The sequence below is a fragment of the Lethenteron reissneri genome, chromosome 22 (genome assembly GCF_015708825.2).
Source record: "Lethenteron reissneri isolate LAM-NWPU_2019-01 chromosome 22, ASM1570882v1, whole genome shotgun sequence".
NCBI lineage: Eukaryota > Metazoa > Chordata > Hyperoartia > Petromyzontiformes > Petromyzontidae > Lethenteron > Lethenteron reissneri.
In genome coordinates, this window is record NC_083800.1 from 10,781,042 (window position 1) to 10,795,025 (window position 13,984).

General features: G+C 44.5%; 1 protein-coding gene across 4 annotated transcripts in view; it reads left to right on the forward strand.

Moving 5' to 3' along the window:
* PEBP4 (phosphatidylethanolamine binding protein 4) overlaps positions 1–13,984 on the forward strand; it is a 257,438-nt gene that overhangs the window by 217,019 nt on the left and 26,435 nt on the right. Inside the window, exon 7 of one of the 4 annotated variants that reach the window (XM_061556551.1) lies at positions 4,029–4,794. The exons of 1 other annotated variant lie outside the window; for it this stretch is intronic. In XM_061556551.1, coding sequence (XP_061412535.1) covers positions 4,029–4,198 — 170 coding nt within the window. In that variant the 3' untranslated portion in view covers positions 4,199–4,794. Of the gene's footprint in view, positions 1–4,028; positions 7,357–13,984 lie in introns of those variants that run through there. 2 more of the 4 variants (XM_061556552.1, XM_061556555.1) reach the window with 2 other exon arrangements.

Genomic DNA, 13,984 nt, shown 5'->3' on the forward strand with positions numbered 1-13,984 from the left:
AAAATCCATCTGTCAGTTCGTCTGCCTCCTTGTTAGCGCTTGTAATTAATTAACAATTTACCCAGAAATCGTAATTACACAAGAAGACCTATTTGCTCCGTTCATTGTGCGGTAATTACCAGGCTCTGAGTGATCCGGGCAGACGCTAATGGGCTGGGGGGGGGGGGGTTCCACCCTCCCGTGGCCCCCCACCCCTCGGCCAGGGCGTGCACGTTTCCACGGAGACAGTCTCCCCGTGATTCCTGTGAATTAGGAAATGCCCGGGCGACTCGAGGGGCCGATGCTAATGGCTCGTCGTTTCGTGCACTGAGCCAGCCCCGCTGAGATCTACGGTTCAAATCTCTCCCCCCGCCCCCCCCGAACTGACCAGGGTAATGATGATTCAACCGCGTGAAACTGCTGCTGCTGCTACTGCGGTGGTGGTGGTGGTGGTCAGAGCGTTCGACTCGTATTTGGAAGGTCGTGAGTTGGTATCTCACATCAAATACCGGATCATATTCTTGGTTCTTTCGGTAAAGTCACATAGAAGGGAAATAATACGATTTTATTGTTTAATATTTTTTAATTTTTTTTATTTCCCTTCTACGTAGAAGGGAAATAATACAATTTTATTGTTTAATATTTTTATTATTTTCATTATTTTATTATTTCCCTTCTACGTGACTTTACCGAAAGAGCCAAGAATATGAATCCCTGCAGTCACGAAAGCTTTAAATCAAAATTTAAATACCGGATCGTTTGTTATTATCATCTTCATTATGGCACATCCTTAATGAGAAGTATAAACGTTGAATCATTTTCCTCTGTTTTTGTTGCATCCAGATCGTCTTCAAGGATAAAACTACAGTGTTACCAATGAAGCACTCATAGCACGGGTATCTGGAAGATCTAAAGTTCGATTTCACAATCATAGGTCAGCTGAGTCAATCATTTCTCAGAGGTTAATCGACTGAGTACCATTTAAGGACCATATGGATTTTCATTTGGCAATTGTTTTACCCAAGATCTACACCTCTGCCATTGGAATGTGACATTTAAAGCAGAGGTTTCAAACCTTCAAAAGAGATGAGCTCTGATCAATATTGTTTGATTGACTACCATACAATTACACACGTATAGTGTACACAGCATGTACACGTACGATATACAATAGATGCATTGTATCACCACACGTATATCCATGTGCATATAAGTAAAATAAATTCCAGCCATTCTCAATCGACCAATGAATGACACCCTCCCCGCGTGCCATGTCAGTCACGGGTTTATTTTACAGCACTTCACCACCCTGGTCATTGGAACGGCGTGAGTTCCAATCCCAGCCCAACGCTCAGAATAAATGATCACCCATTTGCTGTGCGATGCTGAGAGAGACTGGCCAATGTGCAATTTTCACCGCTGGCTCAAAAGGCTGCCAACACAAGATGAACCCTTGCCTTCAAGCTCATGAGCGGCAGGGAGACACTTTGACTCGACTATAACTTGAGTTCATGCTTGGCTATTTCATGCAGTTCCAGTCCTCTGTCCCGTCTCCGCGCAGTCATCGATGGCGGTCCAACACTGAGGTCCTCAACCACTGAACGTGCAGTGCAATGGTAGCTCAGAAAATCAGTTGGTTGTCCACACAGTCACTGTGCAGGGTGGATTCCTCGTGGCTCTCTTGATGCCAGGTCAGGTGAAAGTCTCTCCTTACTGATTTTGAGCGAGGAGGTGATTGTTTATCTCCGTTTGTCGGCCTTGAACTATTTGGTGAGAATGCCACCTTCCTGTGGGGGGCGGGGGGTGGGGGTACCTTTCTCATAATGGGACAACTGCTGGTGAAGGTCCTGTAACAGTGGCGTCAATTTTAATCCACCCCAGAGACGTAACGGGACAAATTTAACCGATGTGCAGAATTTCAGCTCGGCGACCTTCCAACTTGTGAGATTAGACAGTGTGAGGGATGAAATATTGGTGTGAATATTAGGCACTGTAGGCACGTGTTCATTTAAGGCCCGGTGGGATATTTTAAAAGAGATAAAACCGCTCTTTAAACTTTCTACACCGGCACCTTGAGATGCAGTCACATTTAAAATGCTTTATACATCTAATTGTAGTTTTGTCGTCTTGGCCATTCGAGGCAAGGACTTTAAAACTTGTTATCCCACTTTGCAGAACGTTGCGACTGCAATTTGCGTTTATTTGTGTTTTTTTGCAAGCTTGTTTTTTTTATTTTCGTGACTTTAGATTGTACACATAAATAACATTTATTGCTCAGTCACTTGTCACTATAATAAAAAAAAATGTCAGCAGATACATGGCTTATGAAGAAATTGCATTTGACGGTGTAAATGACGTAAATGTACATCATTAGCAAAATAGTATTGCCAAATGTACAGGTTGCTGGTTTGGTTTTTTTTCTGGGAAAATCAAGAGAAGCAATGTAAAAATGTAGATTTGCTTTCAGGCTTTGGTATTTCTGTAATCCAGTAATTTAGAAGTCAGTTTGCTCGATTATAGTCGTGCAAGCTGACTGATTATTCAACAACAGAGCAATCTTTGGTGAGACACCCATCTGCTAAGAAGACAAATATCAGTCGAAGACAGTACAGCAAGTAGGTGTCTTACGTATATCTATGCAGATAACTTAAAGCGTAGGTTTTCTTAGCCAATGCAATGATCAATATTCGTTTTGAGGTTAGGAATTTTGTAGTAAAACTACCACGTGGCTTGACCCAAAAAAACTAATTTGAATTATCCATGTAGAGTTCAAATGTTCTTAGATGTGTGGGATTTCTCCATTTACTCCAGTTTCCTCCATAGACACAAACATTTTCTGAAAGGAATGTCAACCAAGTTAAACGTGTTCCCCTGCTTAAATGTGAAAATGGAGCAATGCTCACCTCTTCATTGGCAGCCCTGAGCCAGCGATGACAAATTTCCAGTTTTCAAACGAGCGTTACAATACAGGAGATCGTCTGGTCATCCATTTCTTTCGCTTGTTACCAGGTAATTCCCACTGAGCTATGTGGCTCTTTTTCAGAAGCAACCGGGCCACAAATGATAGCTCAACGAGGTGGCGTATCGCGTGGATTTTCTAGCAGCCAAATACTCTTAAACACGTGTTTATACATTTGGAGGGAAAAACCGGAGGAGCCGGATAAAAATTCCACGTGACCACGGGGAGAACATGCAAACTACAAATATACAAGCGTCAGGGTCGGGATCGAGCCCATGAACTCCTGCATATCAGGCAATGTAGTTAACATCTCGCCATATTTACGAGGACAACTTCTGCATATGAAATCCGTGCAGCAATGTCAACAAAGCCCCTCTAACATTGGTGCTAAAAATTGATCGGATTTCCTACCAACGTGGGCCTTAATGCGGGAATTCTCACCCGAGGCCGTGGCAGCAGAGTCCGTATTTCCACTGGGAGTTGTGGCGTAGCAAAACGGGAATCCCATTACGGACAGAATTGTAACACCACGTTGCTTATTTAAAATTACAGGGACAACGTTCAGCACATCTGCCTCCTCTTAAAATCCCGCCGCACATCCAGCCTCAGCACCTCTGAGCCTCATCTCTCGCTGTCTCTTTATTAAGCGCATTTTTTTGGATGAGTTCTGTCAATGCTTTGGCTGGGGACTATCATCCAAAAAAAAACAAGCATCTCCTTTCTTTGACTTACACATTTGATTTACACTTTCATTGTCTGTTCATCTGACACATCTTACCCCCGTGATGAATGTTTTGTTTGCCTCTATGTGCTCATGCTTTTCTTTACTAGATATCTAAAGCATTCTCACAGACAGTAATCTGTAAACAATTTACGGTGGAAATTATGAAGTTCTATTATCGATGTCGAGTAAACAACATCAAAGAATCATAAATGTCACTTAAATGTAGACTTGGACATGTTCATCAGTTTTAATTTGAACTGAGAATGCACGTGAACTTTCGGAAAGTTCAACCAGTGGTAGTGTTTTTTTGTTTGTTTGTTTGCTAGTAATTAGCTCGTCACATTTGTGTTCCGTCACTCGGCACAGATTACGGCACGGAATCACTCGAGAGGAGTCATGAACGCGTTTACGGCTACGCTCAGCCCGACTCACTTCTTTGTGGGAGACCGGTGCAGCGAAAACTGTCAACGGCAGAGGCGGTCATGGCCGTCGAGCTGGAAGTCCACGGTTTAGCCTTCACTGAGGCACTGGGATAAAACCCTTGCGTACTCTGTTGGATGACTCTCTTCATCCAACATATTTACAGTCGTCAAATAATGTCTAGCTGTTACCGTAGCACTATTGCTTGACATTCTAGATCAAGTCAACGTTTAAAAAAATCATCACAGCCAATGCCATGAACACTATAACACCTCGGCGTTGCTTCCTTTTGCCGAATCGCAGAACTTTTGCACAGTCAACAGCCTGACCTTTAAAGTTTGCTCTTGCCAGTTCCACCACCATCTGGCCATGACGTCTTTCCCTTGGTCACCAACCTCCGGGTGCCACTGCAGTGCCGCTCTCAGTGGTTTGCCCTCCTCCATCTTGCTCTTTGTCGTGATGGAACATTTAATCGCAACAAAGTATTCCCAATCACAGTACTTGTACACTGAATCATTGCCCCCGTTCACGGTGGCGAGATGTCATCTTCCTCGCCTGGTATGCAGGAGGTCGGGGGTTCGATCCCTACCCTGACGCCTGTGTATTTGGAGTTTGCGTGTTCTTCCCGTGGTAACCTGGATTTTTTTCTCCGGGTCCTCTGGTTTTTTCCCTCCACGTTTACAAACATGCATTGAGATTATTTAGATTATATTGATGCTATAAATGTCCAAATGATGGGCCACTTTGTGAGTTTAAATTTCAGTCGGGGCGGAGAGGGGGGGGGGCTTGACTCGACAGAGTCTCCTTCTAAAGTCAGTGAAATGCATGGGCACCACTGTGTGGAGGAGGTCGTAGAGGAGTGATCATTCTATTGAGGGGCTTGGTCTGTGGCAGCGCTGACTCTGTAAGACTCTCATTTGTGAGCAGGTCGCTTTTGAAAAATAAGTTAATAGCTCAGTGGGCTTTGTCTGGTAGGATGGGGATGGTTCAGTTGTGTTTGTTTGTGTTTGGGTGATTTGTTTTCCTTTCTTGTACTTTGCACTGCTATCATGTTGTTGTAGTGTTTGTTGTTGTAACGTTCTTACCCACCCCTATGGAACATCTGTGGAAAAAAACCCTGTATAGCTCATCGGATTCTTCCAGTATAAATATTCTAATTCTGAATTCCTAGCATCTTCTCAATGCCATAAGGTGTCTATTCCAATTGCTCTGTTACATTACGTTACTCCTGCCTACAGCAATGCGAATCTGTTAAGCCAATATATTTATTCAGAATGCATGAATACCTTAATAAGCAATGCATGACGACCGAGTGAATGTCTAATGAAAATGTCTACATTTTATTGATATTAAAGTATTGCTGGTCGAGTCAAGGCAATTGGCCATGTTTGTTTGTTGCAGTACGGAGTTAAACTGATGGCCTTAATCTAAGTTGTCTTGTGGTTGTGGTTGTTGTTGTTTGACTTGTATCCCACTGGAATTTTGCACACAGCGTTGGTGTACGGTGCTTTTTATGCAATATGTTGCTGTCTTTTCTTGGATTATCTGTTTGCACATAGTCACATAGTCACTTTAAGATATTTTCTTGTTCATGTTTTTGTTTTTTGTTTGTTGCGGTTGCACCCGATTCAAGAGCCGAATGGCTCACAGGGCTATACCAAATAAATGAAACTGAGACTGAAAACTGAAAAGCCCTCTACGAGGCATACAAACTCGAGACAGAGTAGGCAAATCAATGGCTGGAACCAAAAGCCGAAACCCTGCATTAATGCCTCATTAAGTCATGCATCATTCATTAAGGATTGGTCAATATGAACATTTCAATGCAGGGCTCATAACACTTTTTTTAGAAACTGCATTATCGCAGACCCGACCACTAAATCTATTACCGCCCCGCTCTGATATTTGTGTTGTGCTGCTGCTGCTGCTGCAGCAGCGGAAGATTTATAGCACTCTTAAGGTTATCTCCATAAAAAATAGATAAGCCATTATACTCGCATAACAAAAACGCACTATTATCATTGTTTAATGCACTCTTAATACTCTCTGCGCTCCAGTGAGCTGTATAGGATGTGCTGTGCCTCCCTTGTTTATTCTGCGGCCTGTGTAGCTTTTAATTCGTTTCGCTGTTGTCTCTTCACGGTAATTTCCCATTGTAAATGTACCCGCCGATTGACTCCGCTCACGGTATTATAGTTATTCTGCCCATCGATTTATGGCCACCACTCCAGCATGGGAAAAAAAAGCAACAAGCATAGATTATATGGGGGGGGGAGCTAAGAGCAGGTGAATTACATTAAGATGGGCCAATGTGCTCGCACTCTGCGGGGCTCCACACGGCAATGTCGATATCCATAACAGCCGCTTGCTTGTGTCAATCAACTCGCGGTGTGTGTGTGAGAGTTTAACATGTTTGTGAGTTTAACATGTGTGAGAGTTTAACATGTGTGTGAGTTTAACATGGCACAGTAGGGGGCACAGGTTGTGTTTCGGCCAGTCATCTCAGTCAGTCGACCCGTGGCACCTGGGTCTGCCCCATGACCTCCTGCCAGCGGGCGTTCGACACTCCACGCGGCCTCAACGTGCACGTAGCCTGGCACAGGCGCTGTGGTGACGTCACCGCCGCTTAGTGGCGAATGGCGGTTGTTGTTAACACGTGGTAGGAGGCTTTCGCGGCCAATATTATCCATAATAGAGGCTTTTTGGGTGAGATCGTGTGAATATAAATGTGACGTTAAACCCACCACCACCCGACACAGACAATTAGTAGGGTTTGTCACGTAAACAAAACATGCCAATTCGTGACGAGTTCTGCACACACCGGTGTGTTGGAGAGTAAACCCACTGCAACATTTACAATTCGAGTACGACGTGTGTGACCTGCATTTGGAAGGTCGTGAGTTCCAGTTGCCCGGTCCGGGAGTTGACTTCGCCCATCTTTCACCTCTCTGCTCAAAACAATGAACGCCACTGTCCTATGAAACGACTGGGGTCCTACCATGATATTGTGAATATTCCACCACAGGCCCTGGCACATGAAACTAATGTTGCGTGTTACCGAACGTTGGTTGAACATGGAGGGAGGATTGAATGAGATCGCCGTAAGCAGGGCAGTAATATAAAGTGTGTGTCGCTTTCATCTTGTTGGAGATGTAATTGCCTTGTTTTGAATAATTCAATTAATTTGGGATAATTAATCCTGGGAGTCAAGGCACATGCTGGCCCTGTCCCTTGTGCATGCTAAGAGAATGTATCGCATGAGTTTCGATTTAAAGCTTTCGCGACTGCAGGGATTCATCTTCTTAATTCTTTTGGTAAAGTCACGTAGAAGGGAAATAATAAAATAATAAAAATAAAACATAATAAAATAATTCTCACGACGTTTCGGCCACAACGCAAGCACCACCACGCCTGGTGGTGCCCATTCAGACGCTGTCTTTCCGACAGACCTGCTCTTCACCTGAGGACGGCTGCTTGCGTTGTGACCGAAACGTCGTGAGAATTATTTTATTATGTTTTATTTTTATTATTTTATTATTTCCCTTCTACGTGACTTTACCGAAAGAACCAAGAATGTATCACATGAGTGTTAAGGGACACGAGCAAATCATTCATCGAACAACAAGCGTGAATTGCTTGTTTCATGTCCGACGCTTCCGTCTGCCCAAACTTTGCAAAGTGTTCATCTTCTTGGTTCTTTCGGTAAAGTCACGTAGAAGGGAAATAATAAAATAATAAAAATAAACATAATAAAATTCTTCTCACGCCGTTTCGGCCACAACGCAAGCAGCCGTCCTCAGGTGAAGAACAGGTCTCTCGGAAAGACAGCGTCAGACGCTGTCTTTCCGACAGACCTGTTCTTCACCTGTTCTTCACCTGAGGACGGCTGCTTGTGTTGTGGCCGAAACGTCGTGAGAATTATTTTATTATGTTTTATTTTTATTATTTTATAATTTCCCTTCTACGTGACTTTACCGAAAGAACCAAGAAGATGAATCCCTGCAGTCACGAAAGCTTTAAATCGAAATTTGCAAAGTGTGTCACTCATTTCCATTGGTGGCTCCGAGCCAGCAGTAGAAATCCCTCGATCCTATCATGGGGAGGGAGAAGGTCTATCTCGAGGATATCCCCCTGTGCCGACTTCTCCGCAGAGTGGTACTCGAAATTGATTGTGAGCAGAGTGCACTGCCAATAGCAACGACGAGATGGATTGGGTCATCATCTAATAAACAGATACTGGGCTGTTTCACCACTCCGTATAGGACTTCTGGGCCAACGCTTGCTAGCAACATTTGTTTAACTCGGCAAATAGCTCTGGGCTGCCTGGTTTTGACTCTTGAGTTTTTTCAGAAGAACGTGGATATTTTTTTTTAAGCATTCAACTATTAACTACAATTTACCACGCACAGCACATCATGTATATGTTGTCAAATGTAACTCTATTGGTGCTGGACTGGACCAAAATGTGAGTGGAGGGCTCTTGCCTATCACACCGAGCAACCCAATGGCGATTATATTTCAGAAGGCCACACACCGCTGTCGACAGTTTTCAGAAAGTGTAACCGTTCCAGTTTTTTTTTGCCTTCTTAAATAAATGCTACTGGAAAACTTTGGCCAACGGACACATCCTCCGTGACAGTTCGCAACAGAAGGTAATACTTGTTGGTAAACTGTGGTCACAGATATTTGTATCGTTATTATTATGTTTCAATGGAGGTGTGGGTAATCTTTAAAGGTGTCAATGGGGCGATGAGAGACATTCACGAATGACGCGGGGGGGGGGGGGGTGGTGTGCGTTTGTGTGCGTGCGAGCGCTTGCGGGCGCGTGTGCGTACGCGTTTGTGGCCGTGCTCGTCCCGCACTTCGGCTGGCCTCATCAGAGCCGAATAAAAAGGTCGACAGCAAATGAGCCCGAAGCAACAAACAACACACACACACAAAGGAGCCGGTAAAACACACGAGCCGCTGCAGATATTCTCTGCCGCGGCTCCCTTTCGAGTCGGAGGCAGTTTTTTTTTTTCTTGGTAGTAGATTGTCTCTCATTTGAGTGCTGTCCAAGGTTAGGTGTTAAAAGTGGAATAAAGAAAAAGTAACGTTTCGCGTGGTGTTTTTTTTTAGGCAGTTTAAAGAGCCAAGCTTGCTTTAACAAAAAAAAACCTGCAAACAATTTGGAGCAGGATGAAAAGTATTTTGCAAACTTCATTTCCATTTTCTTGGTTCTTTCGGTAAAGTCACGTAGAAGGGAAATAATAAAATAATACAAATAAACATAATAAAATAATTCTCAAGACGCTGTCTTTCCGACAGACTTGTTCTTCACCTGAACACGGCTGCTTGCATTGTGGCCGAAACGTCGTGAGAATTATTTTATTATGTTTTATTTGTATTATTTTATTATTTCCCTTCTACGTGAATTTACCGAAAGAACCAAGAAGATGAATCCCTGCAGTCACGAAAGCTTTAAATCGAAATTAATTTCTATTGTTCTTGAAAGGCAGAGAAACACGTTTGTATGGCTCCCTTCTGCAGACTAAATTATGATTTCGTCAGAATTGAACGTTTCACCGTTATGATCCATGATTGTTTATTTTTGGTTAAGCGGTGTAAAAATACGTGGAGTAAATCCTCCTCTGACCTACACAGCCAATAAAAAATGTCACGTGAATGAAACGTGACAAATGTATTATCGCTTCGGCAGCACCTGTTCACCTAACGATGCTGCGTGTTATCTCGAGCGAGACGTCGTGGCCCACGTAAATGTTGTGCGGTAACTCCCCAACAACACCGCCCAGCAGTGGTGCTACTGTAGTGACATAGAACGGTCACTACTGTGTCGGCCCGTACGAGGGCTGGGGGCCCCAAGGGGGTGCCTGGGGGGTCACGTGCTGGAGGGATCCGGACCTTCCCAGAGGTGGGGGAAGTGAGGCGTGGCCTGGGAAGGGAGGCGTGGCCTGGAGAGAGCCAGCCACGCCTGGGCGGAGCCGGCCACGCCAAAGCAGATATAAGCGTGGTGTGAACGCAGAGCAAGGCTGTTGTACTGTACTCCGAAGAGTGAAGACACCATCGGTCGTCAAGTCCCGAGTCGTCGTCCTGGGCCAGGCAGGCCGTTGCCTGCCTGGTCCAGTCTGTGTCGCGTTCCAGAGTGTTAGTGAGTTGAGGAAGGTGGTCACCACCTCATGTACAGCGTTATGTACTTACCGTTTAATAAATAGTGTTGCCTCCAAGCTGTGTGTGTGTGCACCTAAATTGAACCCACTACACTACTGAAGCGGTCATAAATATGGCCACGTTTGATTCACGTGGACACTTTTATTAATTGGCCGTCTGCGTCGGGTGGAGGAGGGTTTACGACGCGCGTGTTTACACCACCTAACCCAAAAGAGACCAATTACGAATCAATCATGACATGGATCGTGAATGCCTCCGTGTAAAATGTTGACATCGCGTTTGTTGACAATCTAGTTTGCGTACTTCGGAATAGGTCTCAGTCATCACGGCCAATGTTGGCGATGTCACCACAATTCCGCTTTCCAAAAACTCTTGTATAAACAACACCCAACTTCAAATGTCCTCTCTTAGTCTCCGTTGCTTTCGGGCTTTGCCTTGTTTACTGACTGGCCCGTGGGTGCCACAGCATCTGCCCACCTCTGTGTCTCAGCCATCACATTTCCCCTTTGCCTGATTATGTCAGCAATGCTCTCCTGCCATGTTCATGTATACGCACAGTGAACGTATGCCCAAACACGATATTACATGCACGAGCGTATGGATGCACACGATGAGAGTAGCATCGTGCAGTGTATGTTTTGCGTACGCTGTGTGCATCCCCTGTGGGCACGCCGCGCATTGTGTTACGTCGGTAAACATCTCTGAATTGTACACGTAAAGTGAAAGTTGGTGTTATGCAGAAAGGCAAACAACAATAACATTTAATTGCCACTTTCACCAGGCAGTGTTAATCATAACCCCCTAACCCTAACATTTATCACAACTCGGACTAAATACCAGCGCTAATTTTTGAGAAAACATTCAACCTAATTAAGTTTAATTACGGACTGATTTTGTAATTGCTACAACAATGCAGTTGAAAGCAGCTACAAATGTAAAGCAAAATTGTGACCGTTTGTTTTGCTTAATACAACATAAGTTTTATTGGCATTTAAAGCTAATGCATATCTTACATTTATACGAGCAAATCCATGAATCCCACAAGCGAGTGTTCTTTTGTAACATCGCTCATACTATATTATGGTTTTCGTAGCCCTTTATTAAATCCACTGCTGCATTGAGGCCTCCCGTGCTCAGTCAGTCATGGGGGGGTTTGACCATACTTCACTGCGCAGCTCAGGGCGCGTCGATGAAGGGGGAGAAAGGGTCCAGGATCAGATCGGATATCACTCGCCATCGATATTGGAAATTTAATTCAGGTCCACCGGGTTCAGCGTGCAGTGTGATAACCACTGCACAACCACTCCTCCGTTGCATGAGCCACATTATCAACGACTATGACTACATACTCGTTGGTTCTTTCGGCAAAGTCACGTAGCTAGAAATAAAATAAAACAAATCACGACGTTTCGATCGCAACACAAGCGGTCGTCATCAGGCGAAAGGGGCCCCTTTTATTTTATTTCTAACTACGTGACTTTACAGAAAGAACCAAAGAGTATGGATTCCTGCAGTCACGAAAGCTTCAAATCAAGATTGACTATAACGACAATTTTTTTTTATTTTACCGGGTAAGGCCGACTGAACTATGGAGCTCTTTTTCAGAAGCGACCTGGCCACAAATGATAGTTGAACAAAGTGGCTTATTACGTGGAAATTTACAGCAGTCAAATACTCTAAACGCACGTTTCTAAATGTGGAGGAAAAAAACCGGAGGAACCGGAGAAAATCCACGTGACCACGGGGAGAGAGACACGCAAACTCCAAATATGGAGGCATCGGGGTCGACGTGGAACCCACAACCTCCTGCATACCACGAAAGGGAGTTAACATCTCATCAGAGCCTCCCTGCTAAGAAGAGCAAATAGCGTGGCACACATCTCCATTGGCAGCCCTGAGCTTCGTAGAATTTCCACATTCCTAAGGTGGGTACCTAAGTCTGATTTAGCATGAGCACCGCATCGAAGAACAATGAAGCTGAATCCATCCACTACCAAAGATTTGAACTCACCACCTTCTGATTGTGAGTCAACCAAACAGTGCCACTGGCCTGCTGGTAATGTATGACAGTAAGTCATGAAAATAATCATGTAAAGGACCTGATGTTTTACATCAATCTCAAAAGGAAATGCCAGTTTATAAAAGGTATTTAAATTTATTTACAATGTATAATCTCGAGACAATCCACCACCTGCAAAAGCACATTCACAGCATTACTTTAGGCTATGTGTGAAATCCACCATCTGTCGCTGATAAGGACCTGCGCTTCACCACAACGCGTCCCAATTGACGCTTTGACACATTGCCGGCGGAATCATCCAGACTGCACAAATGCCTTGTTCGTGGACTTCTGCACAACGATACGCAGTACATTGTGGTGTTTATTTGGAATACAAATATCGTTTGACGAAAGCTGATATTCACGTGCCGTACGGAGGTGCGAAAGATTCGGAGCAAGCGAACTGTGCACGACACGCTGGAGGATCATGAGCACCTAGTTTTTGCAGCTCCCTGATGTGTGATGTTTGTGTGTATGCTGAACTTCTTTCGCACCGTACGTAGCCAACCGTGCTAATCCGAGGTGCGGGGGAAGGACAACAAACTAAACACCAAAGGCAATTCTAAAGAAATGAGTTTTCAATCTAAATTTAAAAGTGCATCGCTCGAGTGGCTTCCGAATATCGGGTGGAAGAGCGTTCCAGACGGCCACAGAAGCGCATCTGAAAGTGCTGCAATGCGGCGACCATCTTTGTTCGATGTTTCGCCAAAAGCCGCTGCGAGGATGACCGGAGTTCGTGTGATGATGGTTTATGCTCCTTGACGAGATCAGCGAGGTATTACGCTTCCGTTGTGGCAAGCACATTGTGTGTAATGAGTGCGTGCGAATGACTGTACTTGTACCACTAAACTGCTCAAAGTAGTCCCTTCGCCACGCAAGAGCAAGCGCGCAGCACAGAGACACGACAACTTAGTAGTGAGTGACCGAGTGAAACTGATCGACGACTTAAGTTGATAACGATGTCCCCTATTTTGCCAACGACGTTAAAACGATAAGACGTAAATGGATACAACTTAAGCTGATCATTGCCGGTACAAATATTGCTAAATGATATAATGAATGTATGTTTAACTTCTTTAGCACCGTACACAGCCAACCGTGCTAATTGGGGGGTGATTTTATTGCTAATATAGAAGGCAATAAAGCTGACACGTATGATACATGGACTTGGACAGCCCTATGTCAGTCAACTGCTGGCAGAAGGCCTTCCCTACAACGCCATGTGGGTCATGGGTGTTTTACCATACTTCACCATGCTAGTCAGCGCCGAGCAGAGCACATTACAACTGTGGATTCTGCTGCAACGCCCCTCTCGCTTGATAACATGCAGCAGCCTTCAACAAACTGTTTTTTACGCACGTGGTCAAACCTATCCAAGCACGAGCCAGGCTCAAATTTTGCTTAACTTCCGAGATCTGATTAAATTGGGCACTTATCCTGGGTAAACACGCGTAATAAAACACAAAAGTAAAATAATACGTCGGGCATTTTTTTGTTGTTGCACATTACCAAAAAGTTGGTATCATATTTCGGCAGTACTGCACGCACCTCGTCTTTTCTGTTGGGATCATCTTCGGCGTTGCCCTGCTGCAACGTCCGCATTGCACCTCATGGAGCTAAGAGGGGTTTTTTGACCCTGTGGTCAATGTTTCACAGGTGGGAAAAAGCGCTATGA